Raw genomic sequence first — 23,268 nt, 5'->3', positions numbered from 1 at the left:
AATACTCTCTTTAGCAACTTTGTTGCGAGAGTATAAAAACGGGAATCACAAGTTGTACACATTTTATGAAATCTTATCCGTTTATCAAAGGTAATTTAAATATTACGTAAATAGTGTCGATGGCGGTCATTGGAACGAATTCATTCCCGGCTATAGGAATTGGTGTTGTAAGATAATATTAAGGGGTTACATAGATTTACGGGTTTCAAAAAATCGGGTTTCTTTTTATTAAATTGAACAACAAATTTTGAATATTGCCCTAAATTTTCTAGTTGATCCGAGTAATAGTTTCGGAGATACAGCGTTGAGAATTTGTGCACTTAGGTCACACTTTTATTGTCACTAAAATTTTTAAAGTTATGTTAATCAGTACTGTCCATCTCGCTCATTTTTATACTCAAACATAAATATAGTAAATGAATTGGTGGAAGTTTATGAGTTAGTTCCTGATRTCCTATATCAATGTCACATGTAATGGTTTGTGGGATATATACATAAAATTAAACTTGCTATGGCGTGGTGTCACATGAACACGTAAAACAGTTTAACTACAGATACGCCTTCTTATATTGGCCAAAAAAACCAAACCACAGTTTCTTATATTAATTAGTGGGCGTATTATAATACAGCAGGTTTGCATTTGCATCGTAATCCACATTAAACAATGCACGTGGTAGATAGATAGTTAATTAAATGAGGATTGCACCGCGACCTAAGGTCTATTGTGCCCTCTTCTAACTCACATCGACTCAACTATTGAGGCGATAGGAGTGGACGTGGTTCCAACCGAGATCTCATAACTAACCAATTATTCGAACAATTTGAGTAAAAATTAGTACCTGGCATTAGTATGAGATTTTTATGTTAAAAGGTGGATTAATTTTAAACACTCAAGAATTTACCTTTTATATAATATTATTTGAAAAGATCGTGGGTATAGCTGGGATAGGTTAGATGGCTGATCAAAGATCGCACATGGACTATACGTAGTCCTTTGTGATACCATAGAAAAATAGAACTTGCCTCCCAGATCGGCAAAGCGCTTAGTAGCCAACACAAATTTGCAAATGCGCTTAATATCTACAGCCACTAGTTCGGTAGGATGTCTGAAGGTATGTATGTGCCCCCAAGTCTCTAAGTCTTAACCTCCAAAATGCGGGACAGCTGCGGGACAGTCGAGAAGGAAGTGCTGGCTGTTTTCTGACGCATCTTCTTCTAAGCAGCTTCTGCATACGGCGTCCGGTAAGATTCCCAGTCTTACAGCATGTTTGCCAATAGGGCAATGGTCCGTCCAGAGCCCCGCTGCTAAAGAGAGGCTAGCCTTGCTGAGGGCAAAGAGATAGCTAGATCTCCTGCGATCTATCTTGAGCCGGAATGCTTTTGCGACCGCGCAAGTACCAATGCTGGTCCAGCGTTGACCAAGAATCCGCGAGGCCCAACTATCCAGCAGTAGAACACAAGAGGATACAGGAGCACCGACCCGTTCCCATTCTATCGAAAGCGACTCTAGGGTGCCCTTTCGTGCTAGCTCATCAGCTTTGCAGTTACCCGCTATTCCGCTGTGCCCCGGCACCTTGTAGTAAATACTGTCGCCGACTACAGTGGACAGTGGGACAGTGCCGCCACACACTTCTCAACCAGCCCTGAACGCACTGTGAATGAGTTCTGGGCTAGTTTCGCTGCTCTACTATCTGAGTGACAGTGCACACTCTCCGGAGTAGTAAATCTGCTGCAACCTTGATGGCTGCATCCTCAGCTGGAAAACACTGCAATAGTCGGGAAGTCTGAAGCTGTGGCTGATACAGAGCTCCCAACAGAAAACCCCTCCACCAACCTTCCCCCCAAGCTTTGACCCATCCGTAAAGAAGCATCCCTCTCCTCCAATTGATTTTGCTAAGGCGACTCCATGATCCAGATGATCCGGTCGGTATGCAGTCAAAGCTTGTAAGGATATTTGAGTGTTCAGAAACACGCTCCTTTAGGAACCCAGATTCCCTGAGCCTAATAGCCACTTTTGCGGCCATGCACCTTCCGATAATGTCCAAGGGTGCACCGCACATGCTTATGAGCGCAGCCCGTAGAATGGTTTCGATTTTCTTAGCAAGTGTGGACTCCATAGAAATTTGTGGGCTTTACTATGGAGTCATAGAGCCAGAGGACCACCTTCGGTGAGAGGCCCCACCTTTTGCCAATAACTCCTGGCTTTTTTAACTCTCTCCCCGATGTTCGGCTTCCATGAAATTTCTTATGCAGGATGAGCCCTAAATACTTCACTGAATCCGCCAGTTGCAGGCGAATACCCCCCACTCGTGGCAACGGTGCCACCGATATCTTATATCTTCTACTAAATAAAAACATTTCTGTTTTATTCGGGTTGATGGCGAGTCCACTTCCGACCGCCCACTTTGTTACAACGCCGAGGCTATAGCGTCTTGGATTACAATTTCATTCCTTTTATTCGTACTTAATGTTTATTTGTTGTTTTCCATAAAGAGAGTTTGGGGGGCGTGGATGCGTGGTCAGATAGAATGCTTTTTCAATTTATCTTATAGTTAGTAGATCTTTACCGTTAAGTGAACATATTTATTAAGTATACAGTATTAAAATATTTCGATTTTAATAAATTTCCTTCTAAATACCTCAGGTGATATTTCCACATTTAATAATAAATTATAAATATGCAAATAGAATTAAAGTGGGGATTAAAAAGCAAACACGTCGTAAATTGAATTGCATTCAATTACATAATGTAAATCAAAAGCTTTTGCAAGTGCACAACAGCGGAAATTAGCATATTTTATTTGGAAAGTTTGTGTGCGCACACCGAATGCAAGTAATCAAAATACAAGAGGTAAGAAAGGCTTCGGGTGCAACCGAACATTTTATATTCTTGCAACTTGCTGGAATCAAAGCTAGGGAAATATCTTACGATGGAAACATGTACATACACCATATATACTTTATACATTTACCTATGTATACATATATTCGGCATAAGATTTGTTAGAAAAACTAAAATCATAAAACGTAGTTATTATACAAAAACAGAAGGAAATTCAAACATACTGGTCATATGGGGGATATGTGAAGTCCCTATTGTATTCACTTTAGGCACAATGATATACTGCGTCTTAGAAAGCGTAGAAGCCGCCCAGATGGCATAAATATAAAAGAATAGTGTTTCTGGCGACTCTAGACGTTCGAAACGCCTTCAACAGCGCTAAATGGGTAGATATGATCGACGCCCTCGAGAAAAGCTTCAAAATACCCGACTACCTCAGGGCTGTGGTGCGGAGCTACCTCAGTAACAGGAAACTGCTATACGAAACTAAAGAGTTACCCCGACAGATAGCAGTCACGTCAGGAGTAGCACAGGGATCCATTCTAGGCCCAGACCTGTGGAACATTAGTTATGATGAAATATTATAACTGGAAATGCCAGATGAGTCGTATCTAATTGGCTATACGGACGACATTGCAGCAGTAATCACATCAAGGGATACAGAAGAAGCGCGAAGAAAGCTGAACCAGGTCATAATACGGACGGAGAAAACAGAGCTACTACTAACTAAAAAGCACATACCTCTCGAGATAAGCATGCACACGACTATGGATATTCTTAGGACACAAAAAGCAGTAAACTACCTCGGCGTAAGACTGGACCCTAGACTAACCTTCTGGGTATAAATCCAGCATGGTGCAGGTAACGCAGCGAAGAGCACTTCCCAACTGAGCCGATTAATGGCTAACATAGGAGGCCCCAGGCAAGAAAAGAGAAAGCTCCTAATGTCGACGACAACCAGCGTCCTATTAGACGCAGCCGAAATCTGGTCGGACGCGCTTATAAAGGAAAACCGGCGTAAACCAGTGGCCAGGGTGTACCGCACCGCAGCCCTCAGAGTCGCATCGCCTACAGAACAGTATCAGGTGACGCACAATACCCGGCAATAACAAGAGCGCAATACAACAAATAAGGAAAGATACGATAACATCATGGCAACAAAGATGGGAGAATGAAAGTCGCGGCAGATGGACGGCCAGGCTGATAAAAGATCTAGATTTATGGACAAGCCGTAAATTCGTAGAAGAGAAGTAGACTTTTACACAACCCAGCAATTATCCGGTGACGGAAACTTCAAAAAGTACCTCTACAGAATGGGAAAAGTCGAAGAGCCTATACCATGACGCGACAGAAGACGATGCTGAAAACACATTCTTCGAATGTGAGCGTTGGCAAAGAGAACGCACCGCCGCAGAAGACATATACTGCTATGAGTCAAATACGTTCTGAAATTTTCATTGAGATAGTTCAAGTATTGGCCGATACATTCAGCTTAATATATATATGTATGGGGGCTCAGGGAAGTATTGACCTGACTCCACCCATTTTGGATACACAGAATTACTACTGCAGGAAAAGGATTTTGTCTGAATTTCTATTGCATATCTTAACACATTGACCAATATTTTCGAACAAAAGTCAACTATAGATACGGGGTCCACATATTCAATACCTAGGGTCCTGAATAGTTTTGAATGACTTGGAACAATTTTTTTCGGGTTTCGGATTAGTCAAGTTCAAATTAGCCACACGTAAAATTCATAGTGTTGAAACATCCTACTAATAGGTTCTGAATAGCTGAAAGGTACACAAGTGTAGCCATCCAAAACAGCATAGTGATGCCGCAATAGAAGTTTTAATTTACGACGAAATTTTCTTTGATCTATAAATTTTGGACAATGTTGCTTTGAAATAAGGCCAACATTTTTAAGGATGGTAATCATGGATGATAAGCTAACACGAGATTTTTAGTTTTATAAGCATTTTGACCTTGAGGGCGTTGTGATGTTATAGTCATTGTCATCACTTTCTACATTGTGCCTGATCTTACCGAGCTATTCGAGAAGGTATCATTTCGTTTTTGCTGGGCTACATGTGTTTTCAGGCGATTAATATCTTCATTTCATCTTCTTTTGCCCCGTCCCAACCTAGTATTTAGTGTGGACATTAATTGTCCCATTGTACTTTTTACCCTCCCCTCTTTGAACGTGTAGAAAGGTTTTATCAATTGTTAATATCTTCGTGAGCCACTTGCAATAATCCCTACCGGGATATATGCAAATAGAAATGTCGAATAACTTTGTTGTTGCATCTTCATCAATTTCTGTTTGCTGATGAAAAATTGTGGGAATAGAGTTGTTCAATATCTCCAGCTACTATTTAAACTATCTGCTTTACAGATGATTACCAGTTAGTTATTTTCTACCCATAATGAACACCTAATTATATCTGAATATGTAAGCAGAATATTAACTTTCTTTTATTTGTACTGAAACAATGCAAGCGGGCAACAAATATGAGGTGGTGGGAAGATGGGCGTATGATAAATGTAATAATTATTTACCTTTCTCTCACTGAACTGAAGTTCGCGCGAGTTACACATATAAATAGCCCAGCAACAAACAGTAGAACTGATAAATTTGCTGAATTTCTTAATGAAATAAATAGTACAACCGGAAATAAGTAAAATTGTAATATGATACCATTTCCTTTGCCATTGTAAAAATCAACTTAAAAGGTACAAAACAAAATCACTTGGTCACAATATTTCCGAGAATCTGTTTAAACTATTAAGTAAAGAGGTTATTACCTTAATCGGCATTTAAGTAAAAATTATGTATAAGCAAACACTTACTTTCTTGCAAAACATATGTAATAAGTATAATAAGTATTTATGATTTGTAAGCAATAATTCATTGCAATAGTAACTCCGATGATTATAATTAATACAGTGAAAGTTAAGTCTGATTTCAATATCCAAACCACCTGGTTTAATTCTTTGGAGCCAACTCGGTACTAACTTTTTAAAAAAGCTCGAACGCGACCGTGATATAGAATTGGCGAAGTCGGTATCATCCTTAGAAAGTATTAAGGATTCAGTGAAACGAACCGTGTTCGAAAAACAACAAAAAAAAATGTTTTGCTCCGGAAATCGTTCTATAAAATATTCTTTTAAAAATCTCAAAACTAATTCTGCGATTCTGTAGCCAACTCAGGAGTTGACCGGACTCTCCAGAATATACATAAGTATATAAAACAAGCCGGACTGACACAATAACCGACACCACCGAGGGTGCAGTGAACGTTAACTGTGAAAAAGTTCAGAAGTGAAAACACCTAAAAAAAAAAAAAATTAAGAGGCCTTGATTCACCAGAACAAATATTAAAAACAAAATTTTTTGCGAAGTTTTTGCAGAGAACACGTATCAAAATAAAAAAGAGCGTGAATTCACCAAAAAGTTAAAGTTTAAACAGTGAGGTAACCGAACCCACAAAAGAAAACAAAATTAAATCGTCAAGGCACTGAGCCTTCGATAAAAGGAAAAAAATGGAGAACGAACAGACTCAGATGGCGGCAGTCAACTTAGTAGAAGAGTTTGCTCGCAGAGAGCAACAATTGGAGCAAATGCTTACCTCGAGCTAAGAAATCGGACAGAAGGAAGCAACGGCAGCAGGCATGCACTCATAAAACCGTAAATGACCTGCCAATATTTACAGGGACAGGCGATATTACAATAAACTCGTTCTTCAGCAGCATCGAGTTTCTACTATCCACAACGAGTGACGTAGAGCTTCAGAAGGAAGTAACGCGATTAATATACTACAGGACCATCCAGAGAGAGGCGAAAAATACAATCATTAATATACCTCAACCAGACAACTGGCAGCTGATAAAGGAAACCCTAAAATTGAGGTATCGACCCGAAGTAGAGCCACATCATCTGTATAAGAAGATTGGTAAATGAACTTATGAGAGAAATACAAAATATTAAATATAAGTCGGACGAACTGACAGTGTACTATAGGGGGGACAGTTACATTGACTTAAGTAACATGGACAGCAAGGAGTCTTACTAGATAAAATTTATAAAGAAGGGAACTTTAATGAAATAATAAGAATAATGGCAAGTAGGAAATTTGAAGATAGTAATATTAGGCCGGAATACATGAAATTCAAAATAAAAGGAGATAGCTCAACGGAAAAATATAGTAATAGATATCCTGATCGAGGACAAAGACATAATACAAATTATAGAAATAGAGATAATCAAGGTTCACATAATCAAATATATGAAAATGACATTAGACATAATACATCAGGCCAATTTAACTTTGGTCAAATTCAATCCATCCAATATAGACAGAATTATGGTCGAAATAATCAATTTAAACAAAACCAAGGTGAACCGATGGAAATAGAATATCCAATATACATAGTTTACTGAGTCCACAATTGGCAGGACACAATAATTCACAGTACGAGGTGTGTTCAAAAACTATCGCGAATTTCGAATTTTTTGTGGCATTATGTTGGTAATCATGTCTCTCACAAGCTCGGCCATTTTGAATGTTCATTTAATTTTTGACAGCTGCTTTGCTTGCACGTGTTTTGGATCGTCTTCGATTTTTACCTATTCAAAAAAATGGATCAAAGAACCTGTATCWAATTTTGTGTGAAAAACGAAATTAAGTGCGCGAATGCATTCCGAATGTTGACTGTGGCATACGGAGAAGCTACCTTGGACCGAAGCAACATTTATCGGTGGTACAAAATGTTCTCAGAAGGCCGAGAAGATGTGACAAAAATTGGGTTTTGCACCACGATAACGCCGCTGCTCACACATCGTTGCTTGTGCGCGACTTTTTGGCCAAAAACAACACACTAATGATGCCGCAGCCACCGWATTCCCCAGATCTGGCCCCCTGTGACTTTTTCTTGTTCCCTAAACTGTTACGCTTCTCTTGACGAGATAAATACGGCATCGAAGGAGGAGCTGAAGAAGATAAAAAAATGATTTTTTGAAGTGCTTCGAAGATTGGGAAAACCGTTGGCACAAGTGTATAATATCTCATGGGGATTACTTTGAAGGGGACAAAAACGATATTCATGAATAAATAAATAATTTTTGAAAAAACACAAAATTCGCGATACTTTTTGAACATACCTCGTATAGCCAAGATCGCTTATACTCGAGTAGGCAAGGCCAGGTAGGATGTTCACGAACTGATACAGCAAGAGAAGAAGTGGTTAATAATAGTATTTTTTTATGAACCAGCCTCGGAATCATTACCTAAAGTAAAAATTAAAATTAATAAAAAGAATTATATTGCACTAATTGATACAGGAGCTAGTTTAAGCCTGATTAATAGCGAGATTGACGATTATCCAAAAATTAAATTGAACAAGTAAGGAAGGGCTAAGTTCGGGTGTCACCGAACATTTTATACTCTCGCATGATAAAGTGGTTATCGAGATTTCATTATCCGTCATTTACATATTTTTTTATTTTGCTGTAAAATTAATTAGATTAGATCAATTTGTGTACTTTGAGTATTGAATTGTATTTYCATTTATTTTAATTGTATTGAAAAGTTATAGTCCGATCACGACAATTTTTCCACAAGGGATACCTCAGCTCAAATACYGTATTTGTTTAAAGTTTTATTCCGCTATCATCATTGGTTCCTAATGTATATATTATACAGAAAAGGCATCAGATGGAATTCAAAATAGCGTTATATTGGAAGAAGGCGTGGTTGTGAACCGATTTCACCCATATTGCGTACATGTCATCAGGGTGTTAAGAAAATATTATATACCGAATCTCGGTCGAGTACTTCCTGAGATATGGTTTTTGGTCCATAAGTGGGCGACACCACGCACTTTTTAAATTTAAAAAAAAATTCTGGGTGTAGCTTCTCTCTGCCATTTATTCCGTAAAATTTAGTGTTTCTAATGTTTTTTGTTACTCGGTTAACGCACTTTTAGTGATTTTCAACATAACCTTTGTATGGGAGGTGGGCGTGTTTATTATCCGATTTCATCCATTTTCGTATATGGAAATGCCTGAAGAAAATGACTCTGTAGAGTTTGGTTGACATAGCTATAGTAGTTTATGAGATATGTACCAAAAACTTAGTTGGGGGCGGGGTCACGCCCACTTTTCCMAAMAAATTACGTCCAAATATGCCCCTCTCTAATGCGATCCTTTGTACCAAATTTCACTTTAATATCTTTATTTATGGCTTAGTTGTGACACTTTATAGTTTTCGGTTTTCGCCATTTTGTGAGCGTGGCAGTGRGCCGATTTTGCCCATCTTCGAACTTAACCTTCCTATGGAGCCTAGAAATACGTGTACCAAGTTTCATCATGATATCTCAATTTTTACTCAAGTTACAACTTGCATGGACGGACAGACAGACATCCGAATTTCAACTCTACTCGTCACCCTGATCACTTTGGTAAAGTTTTAGGACTTACAAACAACCGTTATGTGAACAAAACTATAATACTCYCTTTAGCAACTTTGTTGCGAGAGTATAAAAATCGTTTAAAATTTAGTACAATTACAAATGAGGATAAAATAAATTATGAAGTGCATACATTAGCACCAGAAGAATTTAACCTACCTAGTAATACGAGAACAAGATGGAAAGTTACACCACTAAGAGGACGAAAATATGACTTTATAGTAGGCAATACGTATATAGATACAGAGAACGGGAAAATAACTCTAAACCGAAAAGAAAGTTCGATTTTATATAAACTAAATGACTTAAAACAAATTTGTAATCTTGAATAATATAAAATTAGAAGGATTAAACCTAGAGCATTTAAGTGAGGAAGAAAATAGAATAATAATTAAATTACTCAAAAGATATAATAAGTTATTATTTAAAGATGGTGATAAATTGACTAACTCAACGGAAATCCAACATGAAATTAAAACTACAACGCAGCAGCAGATTAATTCAAAATTGTATAGGTATCCACCTCAGCATGAAATTGAAGTTAGAAAACAAATTAAGGAAATGGAAGAGCAGGGAATAATCCAAAAAAGTCACTCAAGATATTTGAGCCCATTAATAGTAGTGCCAAAAAAAAAATAGATAATTCAAGTGAAAAGAAATACATAATTGTAATAGACTATAGAAAATTGAATTAGGGTACAATAGATGACAAATATCCCCTTTCAAATAATGATTCTGTTGTAGACAAATTAGGGAGAGCACAATATTTTAATACTTTAGATTTAGCGAAAGGATACCATCAAATTCTAGTAAAAGGGGAAGATCGTGAAAAAACAGCTTTTGTAACACCACATGGACTGCTATATGAATTCGTAAGAATGCCTTTTGGACTGAAAAATGTACCAGCCACATTTCAGCGGCTAATGAATGAAATACTTAGAGACTATATAAATATAACATCTGTAGTGTATTTGGACGACATTCTAATATTTAGCACATCATTGAATGAACATATTAAGCGATAGGTCAAATTTTTAAAAAAGTAAAAGTAAAAATCTTAAAATTCAAATTGATAAATGCAATTTTTGAAGACAGAAACAGAGTTCTTAGGATACATTTTAAAGGAGGAAGGCATGAAGCCAAGCATGCGATTGGTGCAGTATTATCACAAGAGGGACACCCAGTGTGTTACGCCTCAAGAACTTTGAATAACCAGGAACGAAACTATTCCGCAACAGATAAAGAATTTCTTGCGATAATGTGGAGTATAAACTATTTTAGACCATACCTTTAATTTCAAATTTTTACTGACTATCAACCGATAAAATTTTTACATTCTAAATACAAAGGAAAGGATGCACATATCAGCTCGACATCAAAGATGGTTACTAAAACTTGGAGAATACCAATTTGACATTGAATATTTAAAAGGAAAAGAAAATAAGGTAGCAGACTTTTGAGGTAGGATAAAAGAAAATGAAGATATTATTTCAGAAAATATGGATGATATGATTTCCAATAGGTCATTTTTTTCTGTAAACAATATGGAAGATGAAGAAACTTTAGAAACAGTGCATTCAGCAGAAGAACAATTGGACGACCATTTTTATATCAAAGAGGAAATTGTTAACAAATATAAGACGCAAATTATTTTAACAAACAACAAAGCTGAAGAGTTAAAAATTATACACGGTAAAAGAATTATTTTCATTTCGGAATACGATTTCGATAATTTGAGTGAGATATTAGGAAATATATCACAAAAGGTAAAATAGGAATATTGTCAGAAATTTCAGAACGTCAGTATAATATAGTGCAAGAAAAATTAATTGAAATGTTTTCTAATGATGGTCAATTAGAATTTATAAAATGTACAATGAGAGCGCAGAAGTAGAAGCAGTGAAACAGATTTCTTTATATCACGTTAGGGAAAGCTTTCATTCAGGCATTCAGGAAACATACAACCAAATAAAGATTAAAATCTATTATCCAAAGTTATTGCAATTAATTCAAATTGTAATTAATCAATGTGAAATATGTCAGGAAGTAAAGTACGATAGAAATCCTCTTAAACCAAAATTGCAACTTTCGGAGACGTCTTCAAAAATTAATGATATTGTACATATATATACGTATAATTTTTTGACAATAGTAGATAAATTCTCTAAATTCGGTGCAGCATACTCGTTAAATGATAGAAACCACATAACCATTATCGAACAGCTCGAACATCCCTTCACTAAGATAGGGAAACCCAGAAAAATTATTGCAGACAATGAATTTAAAGCAGTAAGAATAAAAGAATTAAGAATAATACTATAGCAGAAAAATGTAGAATCTTATATAAAGTAATAAAGGATTATCAGTAAAACAACTAATACCAAAAGCAATTCGAAATTATAATGAAAGATGTCACTCAACAACAAAATGCACACCAAATAAGGTACAGCATAATGAAGTAGATTTGGAAATAATAAAAAATAATTTAATAGCAGCAAAGAATAAAATTATAAATAAATTAAATAAAAAAAAAAAAGAAAATTATGAGGAAAAAAGAGAAGAAGGATTTATAAAAAATTATAAAGTCGTTAGGCAAAAGGAACAACCTAGATACAAGAAAGAAAAGTTAGAAAATATTCATCCTTCCAATATAAAGGGACCTTTAAAATTTATATATTTGGATAATGTGGACAATAATAGTTCTAATGACACAACATTGTGACGGGACAATGGAGTTGACAGAAAGAAAGGAACAAAACGGATTCATAGATTTACAGATTAGGGATCAAGCAATACCAAAAGATAGCGATATAGTACTACATATTATTGACATTTAACAATTAGAAAATATTTTTAATGCTATAACAGATAATGTAATTTTAATGGAATCAGAGAATAAAGAAATATTACAAGATATAAACTACTGACGCTTATGACGGTTAGGGCTGGAAATAAAAGAGGACTGATTGATGCAATTGGCAGTATGTCAAAATGGCTGTTTGGTACAATGGACGAAGACGACAGACAAAATATACAAAAATATTTTTCTCAAACGAATGACTCAGTTAACGAACAAATAAAAATTAACTATTATTTCTCATCAGCTATTGAATACACAACAAGAGATTGTTAAAAGTGACAGAGTAAAAATAGAAATAGAGCTTAACTCGATAAATAATCTTATATATGAGGAGTACAAACAAACTTTATATTTAGATCGGTACACAGAAATTCAGTACAAGAAAATGTTGTACCGGCTCAATACGGGATAATACACCCGAATATTTTAACTAATGAAGAAATTGTTAAATATAACATCGATAATAATAAGCTAAAATATCTACAACTAGGAACAGTAATTGTAAATAATACTTTTCTAGTATTTGGAATAAAAATACCAAAAAAATTTTGAAGATATGCAAATAAGAAAAATTATCCCAATACCTAACGGAGAAAATAATGAAATAGATAAAAATAAAACGTTAATGTTTGAAGATAATAAATCGTTAGAACAAATGGAAATAAGCAAACATTGTATTTTAAGAAATAATTGTAATCTTGTAAAATGTAAGGAACTCGAAATAATACAATTAAATATAAAAACAGTTCTTATTAAAAATGCAAACACTTTAAAAATGAATAATACATGTAATCAAGAATTACCATTAATAAGTGGAAACTATGTAATAAGGTTTAATAATTGTTCAATTAAAATTAATGACTTTTATTTTTCAAATTTTGTTGAAGATATAAAAGAAAATATTGTAACATTAAAATATAAAGACAGTCAGAATTTCACGAAAAAAATTACTTTTGACGAAATTGTAGAAGAACATAAATCAAATATAGAAAACATTTTTAAATTGAAAATACATACGAATGTATCACATATTTGCATCATATTAAGCATAATTATAATTGTGTTAGAAGCTGCTATCCTTATCAAAAAACATGAATATATCAAGATAAAGTAAATAAAAGAATTCAGGAGAATTCTAATCCAAAAGGGAGAGTAGTTACATGTTTAGCATTATTTGCATTAATTAAGTTTGTTTTCTAAATAATGTTAAGTATGATCTGGCAATACTGTTTTATCTAAGCTTTCTATTTCTCATATATCTTTATCATCCATTTCTGTTTGTTATTATCTTTGTTTGTTAATATTTCGAAGTTAGGGTATTTTGTACTCCTATAAATACCGGAAGACAAGTAACTACAACCTTTCTACTCTGATTGTGAGGACAAATATTTTTAAATTTATTTTGTAATTATTTGTTATTGCGGTTGTGTGGTTTCATGGTGGAACTTAATTGGCGATCATCAGCGGTGAAAGCAATAAAGCGCATGCATGCACGTGTCTCGGATGGTGCCATGGAAAGCCGTGATATGTTTCACCTCCAACAAGAGCTTAAGTCGCTTGAACCACATTTTGAGCGCTTCATGGAGAACCATAATCGTCTGGTTGGATTAGTTACGTCCACCGAGATGGGGCCACATGATGCACTTTTGGAATCAGTAGAGGAGCTRTATACTGCGGCATGCAGCAGGCTTAATCGTCTTATCGCATCGTCAAGGGTTGGGTCTAATATCGGTGACGGAACGCAAAATTGTCCCACGACATCTCTGGATGGGCATTTGGCTGATCTAAAATTAGACCCGTTAGCTATCCCGTTGTTTGATGGAGCCATGTGCAAGTGTCAGCGTTCAAAGATGCCTTTGAAACACTGGTACATAACTCGACATACCCAGAAGCGTTTAAGTTGGGAAAACTTCGGCAGGCGGTCAATGCGGCTACTGTTCYTTTAATTGGTGGAATATATTCAGGTGGCTATCAGGAGGTTTGGAAGGCTCTCAAGGACTGCTATTACAACAAGAGGCAGCTAGCGGAAATACAGGTATCCCGTTTTCTTAACCTCAAAACCGCTACCCATGAGTCATCGCAATCGTTATTGACGGTTGTGGATACGGGTGCATGAATCGCTGCATGCATTGCGTGTAATGGACATCCCCATAAACCAGTGGGACGCATTGGCTGTACCAATCGTGGTGGCTAAGCTTCCAGCCGTAACTAAGCCTGATTGGTGTATGCCGTGCTCCACTATAGAGATACCATAGCTAGAAGATATATTGAAATTTCTGGAAAGGCTCATAGCCTAGCTCCTGAACCACCGGTCTCATTAATGGTTTACCGTCAGCAACGACCACTGAGGGCGCATGTGGCTACTACAGATGCCGCTGTGTGTGCTCATTGCGGGTTAACGCATCGAATTGCCAAGTGTCCTGCAATATTGGCTCTTAACATCGAGCAACAATTGGAAGCCCTTAAGAGATTGAAATTGTGTTACACTGTTTACGTTCGAGTCATTCCTATCGTCAGTGTTCGTCTGGTAATTGTCGAAATTGTGGTCGCAAGCATAAGCACGTCAACGTTTTCTTCTACAACTACGCCAGCCGTATGCAATGCGGTATCTGAGGAGGTGCCACAACAGCACGACTAGCCGCACCAGCAAGGCCTCTCGCTGCCAATTCAAAGCCGATGACTCTTTTAGCAACAGCGCGTACATATTCTTTTGGAGACGCATCGGTACAGCGAGTGGCACGAGTTCTATGTGATCCCGGATTATATTCCAGGTTAGCTTTATAACGGATCGTCTAGCAAACTGTTTACAGCTGTATCGACGAAAATGTGACTTGATACTATAATAATACTAGAGTGAAAGGCAGCGTTACGTTCACTCTGAGATCAACAACATCTAATTTTGAAATGCTAATTGATGCATTGGTCTTATCGCCCATTACTTCACCGACTCCAGCAGTGAAGATTGACATAAACCAATGGCCATACTTAAGAGGCATAGATTTGGCGGACTACCAGTTTGGTACGCCGGAACTATCAATGTACTTATTGGCGCGGACGTGTGGGGGCGTCTCATAGAAGGTGGAGTCATCGGTGGAAGACCAGACGAACCTTTTGCCCAACTTACCCGCTTCGGATGGGTGGTGTTTGGTCCAGCAGCAGTGACCGTTCCTGCAAAGCAATCATTGCTAACACTCACCACTTCGCTATACACGGAGGACCACCTTTTGGAGGAACTGGTGTCAAAGTTCTATGAAATGGAGGAAATAGCGGTGGTTGACGATCTGCCAGAGAACGAGTGTGAGCAGATTTTCGATACCACTCATAGCCGTACCCCAGATGGCCGTTATATGGTATATTTACCCTTACGGCGAAAGTCAACGGAACTGGGTGACTCGTACACAATGGCATTACAGCAATTTCATAGACTAAAGCGTCGTATGGTTGCGGATCCAGACCTTAGAGAAAACTACATTGTGAGGGAGTATGCAACACTTGGTCACATGGAGACAGTACAATCACCTTACCATCACACCAATTGCTATTACATTTCTCATCATGCGGTCACGGCAAAGTTCCGCGTCGTGTTCAACGCTTTGGCACTACCAGCACTGGAATCTCACCGAATGATGTTCAACTGGTAGGTCCAACAATTCAGGATTCGTTGAGTAGTATATTTTTACGTTTTCGTCGCTATCGAGTGGTGATAACTGGGGATATAGAAAAAATGTTCAGGCAAGTACTGGTTGTACCTGAACATCGCGACTATCAACGAATTATATGGCGTGAGTCTCCTGCAGACGATATCCAAATATATCGCCTGAAGACCATCAATATGGTATGGCATGCAGTCCGAACCTTGCAACAATGTGCTTATGACAATTCTGCTGTGGTTCCTGACATACAACAAGCAGCTCGCGTTCGAACTGCGATATTAACTTCGTTTTATGTTGACGACTTCTTGACTAGTTGTGAAAGCGTTACCGAAGCGGTGGAGCTGGCTAAAAACGTGGACGCCATCTTATCTGCAGGAAAGTTCACCTTAAGAAAATGGAACTCGAACGACAGTAGGTGATGATGAGTTTATCTAATGTGCCGTCTCTTTCTAGCTATATCTTCCATCCTGGTGAGGCTTCCGTTTTGGGTCTAAGATGGGACGCACTGTCAGATCAGTTATTCTTTCGCGTCGATCTTCTTCAAAGAGGAGAGATACCGACGAAGCGCCGTGTACTCAGCGAGGTGGCACGACTCTTTGATCCTACTGATTTGTTATCGCCTGTTATCGTAACCGGGAAAATATTCATTCAGAGACTGTGGTCTGCTGGTCTATCTTAGGACTCACCATTACCTGACGATCTTTGCCGCGAATGGCTGAATGCCTGAAGTATCGGTCACAGCTTTCAGAGCTTAATCAGATGCGAATTGAGCGGTGGATGGGCGGTGGTATGCAGCCGTGATTTATGCGAAGATGTTCGACACAGACGGTTCTGTACGTTTCAGGGTTAAACCACTCAAGGCTGCTACTATACCACGCCTGGAACTTGCGGCAGCGGTACTTCTTGCCGAAACCTTCCAAAATGTGCAGGATTCTTTGAGACTAGTTGACGTTCCCTACTATCTATGGTCGGACTCAGCTATCGTATTGTGTTGGCTGAGAAAGGATCCATCAACACTAAAACCATTCATACCAAATCGTGTTCGTAGAATACAAGAGCTGACATCCCCCTCGCGATGGCGTCACATTCGTTCTGCTCATAACCCAGCTTATTGCGCCAGTAGAGGCATCACACCTGGCGAGCTATTAGTTCATCCACTTTGGTGGCATGAACCTAAGGAGACAGACATGATTTATTTGGGAAACAGTGATGTCCCTCTCAGCGAGGATGAGTCAGATATATTACTCGCCGAAACCCGAAGTACGCACCAATTGATTGCACTCGTGTCACATCCGTTATATACACGTCGTTCAAACGAGCACGCTATTCTATTAACTGATCGGTTCAGTAATATCACTCAATTGTCGGGAACGGTGGCATTATCCTACGTTGGTTGAGAAACCGTCGACACCTTCGGCAATCGGTTATCAGTGTTCCAGAACTGGACGACGCACTGTACGCTATAATCCGTTTAGAGCAAGAGGAACATTTTGCAGATGAAATCCGTCAATTAAAGTCTAGTTCAGGTTTGGCATTTTCCAGTCGAATAATGCCTTTAAATCCATTTGTAGATAAGAACCGAATCCTACGTATTGGAGGACGCATTCACAAGACAGAACTAGGACATGATCAACGATTCCCTATTATTTTGCCAAAATCGACGACGTTGGTCAAGCTTTTACTACATCAGGCACATGAATCTACACTGCATGGAGGAACACAACTCATGCTACACACTCTTCGCCGCCGCTTCTGGATTCTGAGTTCCAGGCAAGCAGTCAAAGGTTTCATCCATAACTGTGTAGTGTGTCGGCGTCACAGAGGGGAAGTCCTGAAGCAGCAAATGGCTTCCTTACCCGGGCAGAGGGTTAGAGCCGCTAGACCATTAATTTCATCGGGTGTAGGTCACTGTGGACCTTTTACATTACGAATCTGAACGAAACGCTCTCGAACGCTTATCAAAACGTATCTCGCAATTTTCGTTTGTATGGCCACCAAGGCTGTACACATTGAGGTGGTTGATGATCTATCGGCACAAGCATTTCTAGATGCCTTCACTCGTTTCGTCAGCCGACGCGGTCCCTGTCGGGATTTATATAGTAATAACGACTCTTGAAGGAAGACCTCGCAGCATGGCAAGGTGAGAATAATCAGCAATCGTTAGCAAATTCATGCACGAAATGGCATTTCATTACACATCAAGCAGGCTTCTGGGAGGCTGCAGTGAAGTCCGTTAAGCACCATTTGACACGCTGCGTAGGTGCGCAGGTCTTGTGGTACAGTCAACTGCAGACGTTGGCTGTAAGAATAGAAGCCTGCCTCAACTCCCGTCCTATGACACCACTTTACGACGACCCTGAGGAGAAACTTGAGTTAACGCATGGTGATTTCCTAATTGGGTCTCCGCTCCTGGCGGTCCCCGAACCAGATATCAAACATATCCCTAGCAACCGACTGAAGCAGTGGCAATGGATACGTCAAATATAGCAGCTATTTTGGCAGTGATGGAGTGAGGAGTATCTCACCATTCTGCAGAGACGAAACAGATGGCTTCGGCGCACAACAAAGCTAAGGGTGAATGATATCGTCCTAGTCAAACAAGAGAACCTGCCTCCAACCCACTGGTGCTTGGGTCGAGTGACAACATTACATCCCGGAGCTGATGGTGTGGTCCACAATGTCACTTTGAAAACCGTAGAGGATAGATGAAACAAACCGTCCAGAAACTATGTCTGTTGCTTGAGAAGGATTTCGGGTCGACCGACCGACATGAATATATCAAGATAAAGTTAAATAAAAGAATTCAGGAGAATTCTAATCTAAAAGGGGGAGTAGTTACATGTTTAGGATTATTTGCATTAATTAAGTTTATTTTCTAAATAATGTTAAGTATGATCCGGCAATACTGTTTTATCTAAGCTTTCTATTTCTCATATATCTTTATCATCCATTTCTGTTTGTTATTATCTTTGTTTGTTAATATTTCGAAGTTACGGTATTTTAAATTCCTTTGTACTCCTATAAATACCGGAGGACAAGTAACTACAACCTCTTCTACTTATTTAACATTACATATATAATATAAATAGCCCAGCAACAAACAAAATTTGCTGAATTTCTTATGAAATAAATAGTAAAACCGGAAATCAGTAAAATTGTAATATGATACCATTTCCTTTGCCATTGTAAAAATCAACTTAAAAGGTACAAAACAAAATCACTTGGTCACAATATTTCCGAGAATCTGTTTAAACTATTAAGTAATGAGGTTATTACCTTAATCGGCATTTAAAAGTAAAAATTATGTATAAGCAAACACTTACTTTCTTGCAAAACATATGTAATAAGTATAATAAGTATTTATGATTTGTAAGCAATAATTCATTGCAATAGTAACTCCGATGATTATAATTAATAAAGTGAAAGTTTGGTCTGCTTCCAATATCCAAACCACCTGGTTTAATTCTTTAGGGCCAACTCGGTACTAATTTTTTAAAAACGGTCGAATGCGACCGTGATATAAAATTCGCAAGTAATCTAACTACGTTTTCAATCGCGCACTACGAAAGTAGTGCAAACGACACTCCCGCTATATTCACATTTCTCTTCAGTAATGTTTGCCATTTTATCAAGGAAAGATACATATACGATTCAACAGCGAGTCGAAATGATAAAAATTTAACTTAACTTTAATAACGGTTTGATACGGTTTATGGGCCGGCGGCGTCATTGGTTCGCTCTTATTCCGTAATGATTAGGACCGGCAATGGTAGTCGAATACTTTTGGTCCGATTTGGATGATATTGGGCAATATGTGTTTCCCGCAGGACGGTACCACAAGCTACACGGCGAATGTCACAATCGATATATGGAAAGCAAATTTGGTAAACGCGTTGTCTCACGAAATGGCCCAGTCAATTTGTCGCCTTGATGGTGCGATTTGACGCCATTAGACTATTTCCTGTGGGGCCACGTCAAGTCTTTTTTGCCAATAAGGCAGCAACTTCTTATGAATATCGAACATGAAATTTCTGTATCGGCAGATTTATGCTTGAATACCGTCGAAAACTGGGTTTAGGGCCGTGCAATTTTATTAAATTGGAAGGGAATAAGGAAAAACCAGGATGTAAAAAAGAGATTAAACACAATGCTGCTAGGAGAAAGCTAAACTCAAAAGAGGTCATTGAAGAAATTAATGAATTACTAATGGTACTTAGATTTGGTCTATGAAAAAATTTGGAAACTTCGATTTGCTGAGAAATTTAGATTTTGGGATTAGAATATAAGCATTTAATTTTTTTCAGATGAGAAAAAATGTTGATTAGATGGTGCGGATGAAAATAACAAATACTGGAGATAGAAGGTTCTCCCGAGAAAATACGAAAAAACGAAACTTTGAAGGGCGGTCGCAAATGGGCAGGAAAACTGTTCCAAAATGTTTCATTTCGTCCTTAATGAACTCGGAGCATTATGTGCAGCTGTTAGATCAGATCTTCAATATCTGCGGAAGACCTGAGATCGGCAATAGGAAGGGGAGAGGCGTGGCTGAATTTTTTACGGCTAGGAATGATTTATCTCGATTTCTGGCGAAACTACGAGTCCTATGGAAAAAAGTTGAATAACAATATTGAAGATAAAAGATCCTTTTGAATGAACTTTTTTCACATAACCTCAAAGTGATTTGATATTTCATTTTTATCTTATATAAATATTTGTTTTCTTCCATGAAATTTTTGGTGTAAAATTACATTCCTATGTTAAAACACATCGTATTTTTTATTTAAAATATTTTTAAGTTCTTATATTTACATAATATCGAAAAAAACTATTTCAAAATATTAAAGTTTTCTAAGAAGCCGGTAGGATTTACATATGTACATATGTTTGTGGAAGTCCATACTTTCTAATGGTATAAAACATAAATATATACTATATATTGTTATGGTATATTTCTCAGTTCTTAAAAAACAAATTTTTTTCTAAAATTAAAAATATTTTATAATTCTGTTTGGAAATCTCTTGTCAGTCCGTTTTTGTTCGATACAGACTTGCATCGGCTCTTTCCTCAATAACTAAAAATGGACGCTTTTATCGTCACTTATCTGAAATCTTCACAAAAAAATTGTTGCTGTTTGACTATTTTAATTCGCATCAAGTTGAAGTTTCTTCCGCTTAAAGTTCAATATGTCTACTTACTTGCATTCTCTTAAATTGCACAAAATAAGTTCCCAATTTTATAAGCATCAGTCATTAGACATTCCTGGAATTGTACCTCGAAATGTCCTTGTAAACCGTTTAAACTTCTCCGAAAGGAACAAATTATGAATTAAACCTTTAATCAAACCAAAGTGAAATATCACACGCAATCGTTTAATTAATTTTTTTTTTTTTTTTTTTTGAAATTTATTCGCAAGTAGACTGTAGCCCACTTAGGTTCCAAAAGTATATATTTCTGCTATCACTATAGGACTGGCAGGTAAATTAATATTCATAAAGCGCATTTATATATGTTACATATGATGTATAAACTTGTTTTTCTCACATACATATGTACGCTTCAATATCATTTCATCGTCCCAAAGAGCACTCAGATAGATTGAAATAGCCAACAGTCGAATAAATTGCATTTGCAAGTTGGAATGGAAATGGAAATACGGTCACCAATTAAAATGTTTACATCACAACATGGTGTCACACATCCACACACTCAACCGCCCGTACGTCGTCAAGCAGCAGGGCCCCAACGCAACAACGTGCATCCAGTCCACTTTGCATCAAAATAGTGATAGCACAGCACGAGAGTGCGAATCACGTAGATGGTGGACCATTTACGCACATTCTACATACATGGGCTGCAATAATTCATGCACAACAACAATAACAAAAGTGTCAACAAAACCAAAATAGCAGCTGCTGCCATTGTTGCCTTAGTGGTTTTTGCTATTGTTATAGTTGAATTTGCTATCGCCAATGGCTAAATTGGAATTTCCGCTCTTCTGCACTGTCCGTCCACACAGGCACCGGCTGCAGTGCACCGTATGCGCTTTAAAGTTAGTGAAGTGAAAACTGTGTGTGCTTACACACATACATAAAAGTGTGAGTGTGTGGATACACGAGTAAAGCAAACGCATGCGTATGTGATATCACCTAGGCCCCATACGGAAGCAGTAGTTAAGGCAGCACAATGCGAAATTCTCGGATATCGAAGCTGCGATATTTGTAGGGCCAGCAATGAAAGGGGCGGCATAAGCTTTGCCTGGCTTTAATTATAAAGTGTCATGTGGAAAATTTGTGAACGTTCATGAACGCTTTTAAAGATTTCAATATTCCCTCACTCATATTGCATATGTAAACCATACTTACAAGCTTATAAGTTTCAACAAATACAATGAAAATAAACTTTGAATAAAAGAGGAATAGCATCAAAGTCTCCCTTTTCTATATTTTTAAGATGAAACTGGTGGAAAAGATGGTTTAGATAAAAAACTCAAAAAAATTCATATTTGATTACGCGAAAGCCTTCATGCAAAAGTTAAAGATTTTTTCTTTACAGGAAATCGATATATGTAAATTTTTATTCCTTTCCAATAGGACTCACCTTACTATGATTTCTTTTGTTTTAAAATTGATTTAACCTTGTCTATAAGGGGTTATGTAAATTTAAAATATCGATTTCTTGTCTTATTAAATAGTACTACAAGAGATGTTTTAAATATTCTCCTACAATATCAAATCGATCCGAGTAAAATTATACATAAGTGATATATGTACGTCATTGTAGCGCTTCGCAAGTTTGTCGAGTTAATCTCGCAACTTAATATTTTTAGTCAGTGGATACTAATTATAGAGAATTTATGAAACGATTTTATTAAAATTTTGCACACAAGAAATAAAAGGTACCAAGGGCTGTGCTTCCGGAATTTTTAAATAATATTTTCCAAAATACTGTTTAAATATGTACCATTGATCTGCTGTAACCATACCCTTTTTTCGAACCTCTGAAACCCACCTTCCCCCTTTAAAGGATGCCGCTTCCTAACTTTTCATTTGCCATATAAATTACGTGATAACCATTTTTTCTTATTTCTGTAGCTTTCCAAACAAAAATTGAAATAAATAAAATTAAGTAAAAATCGTTATAAATATATTCGGAATGGTTCACAGTATGAAGAAATGTAACGTACATACTTTTTTTGAAGAGGGTTTTAATAATAATTCAGTTTAACGATGCTCAAATTTTAAATGTTCTTCTTCTTCTTCTTGATTGGCGTAGACATCGCTTACGCGATTGTAGCCGAGTTAACAACAGCGCGCCAGTCGTTTCTTCTTTTCGCTATGTGATGCCAATTAGATATTCCAAGTGAAGCCAGGTCCTTCTCCACTTGGTCCTTCCAACGGAGTGGAGGTCTTCCTCTTCCTCTGCTTCCCCCGGCGGGTACTG

General features: G+C 37.4%; 1 protein-coding gene across 1 annotated transcript in view; it reads right to left on the bottom strand.

The window, feature by feature from the left end:
* LOC108965007 (dopamine N-acetyltransferase) overlaps window positions 1-23,268 on the bottom strand; it is an 83,405-nt gene that overhangs the window by 38,398 nt on the left and 21,739 nt on the right. The window contains exon 2 of the mRNA XM_018927136.1: window positions 8,008-8,133. Coding sequence (XP_018782681.1) covers window positions 8,008-8,130 — 123 coding nt within the window. The 5' untranslated portion in view covers window positions 8,131-8,133. The remainder of the gene's footprint in view (window positions 1-8,007; window positions 8,134-23,268) is intronic.

The sequence above is a fragment of the Bactrocera latifrons genome, unplaced genomic scaffold, assembly GCF_001853355.1.
Source record: "Bactrocera latifrons isolate USDA-ARS-PBARC rearing strain unplaced genomic scaffold, ASM185335v1 scaffold_131, whole genome shotgun sequence".
Lineage (NCBI taxonomy): Eukaryota > Metazoa > Arthropoda > Insecta > Diptera > Tephritidae > Bactrocera > Bactrocera latifrons.
Note: the sequence above shows the minus strand (reverse complement) of the source record. Positions and strands in the feature narration are given on the sequence as shown.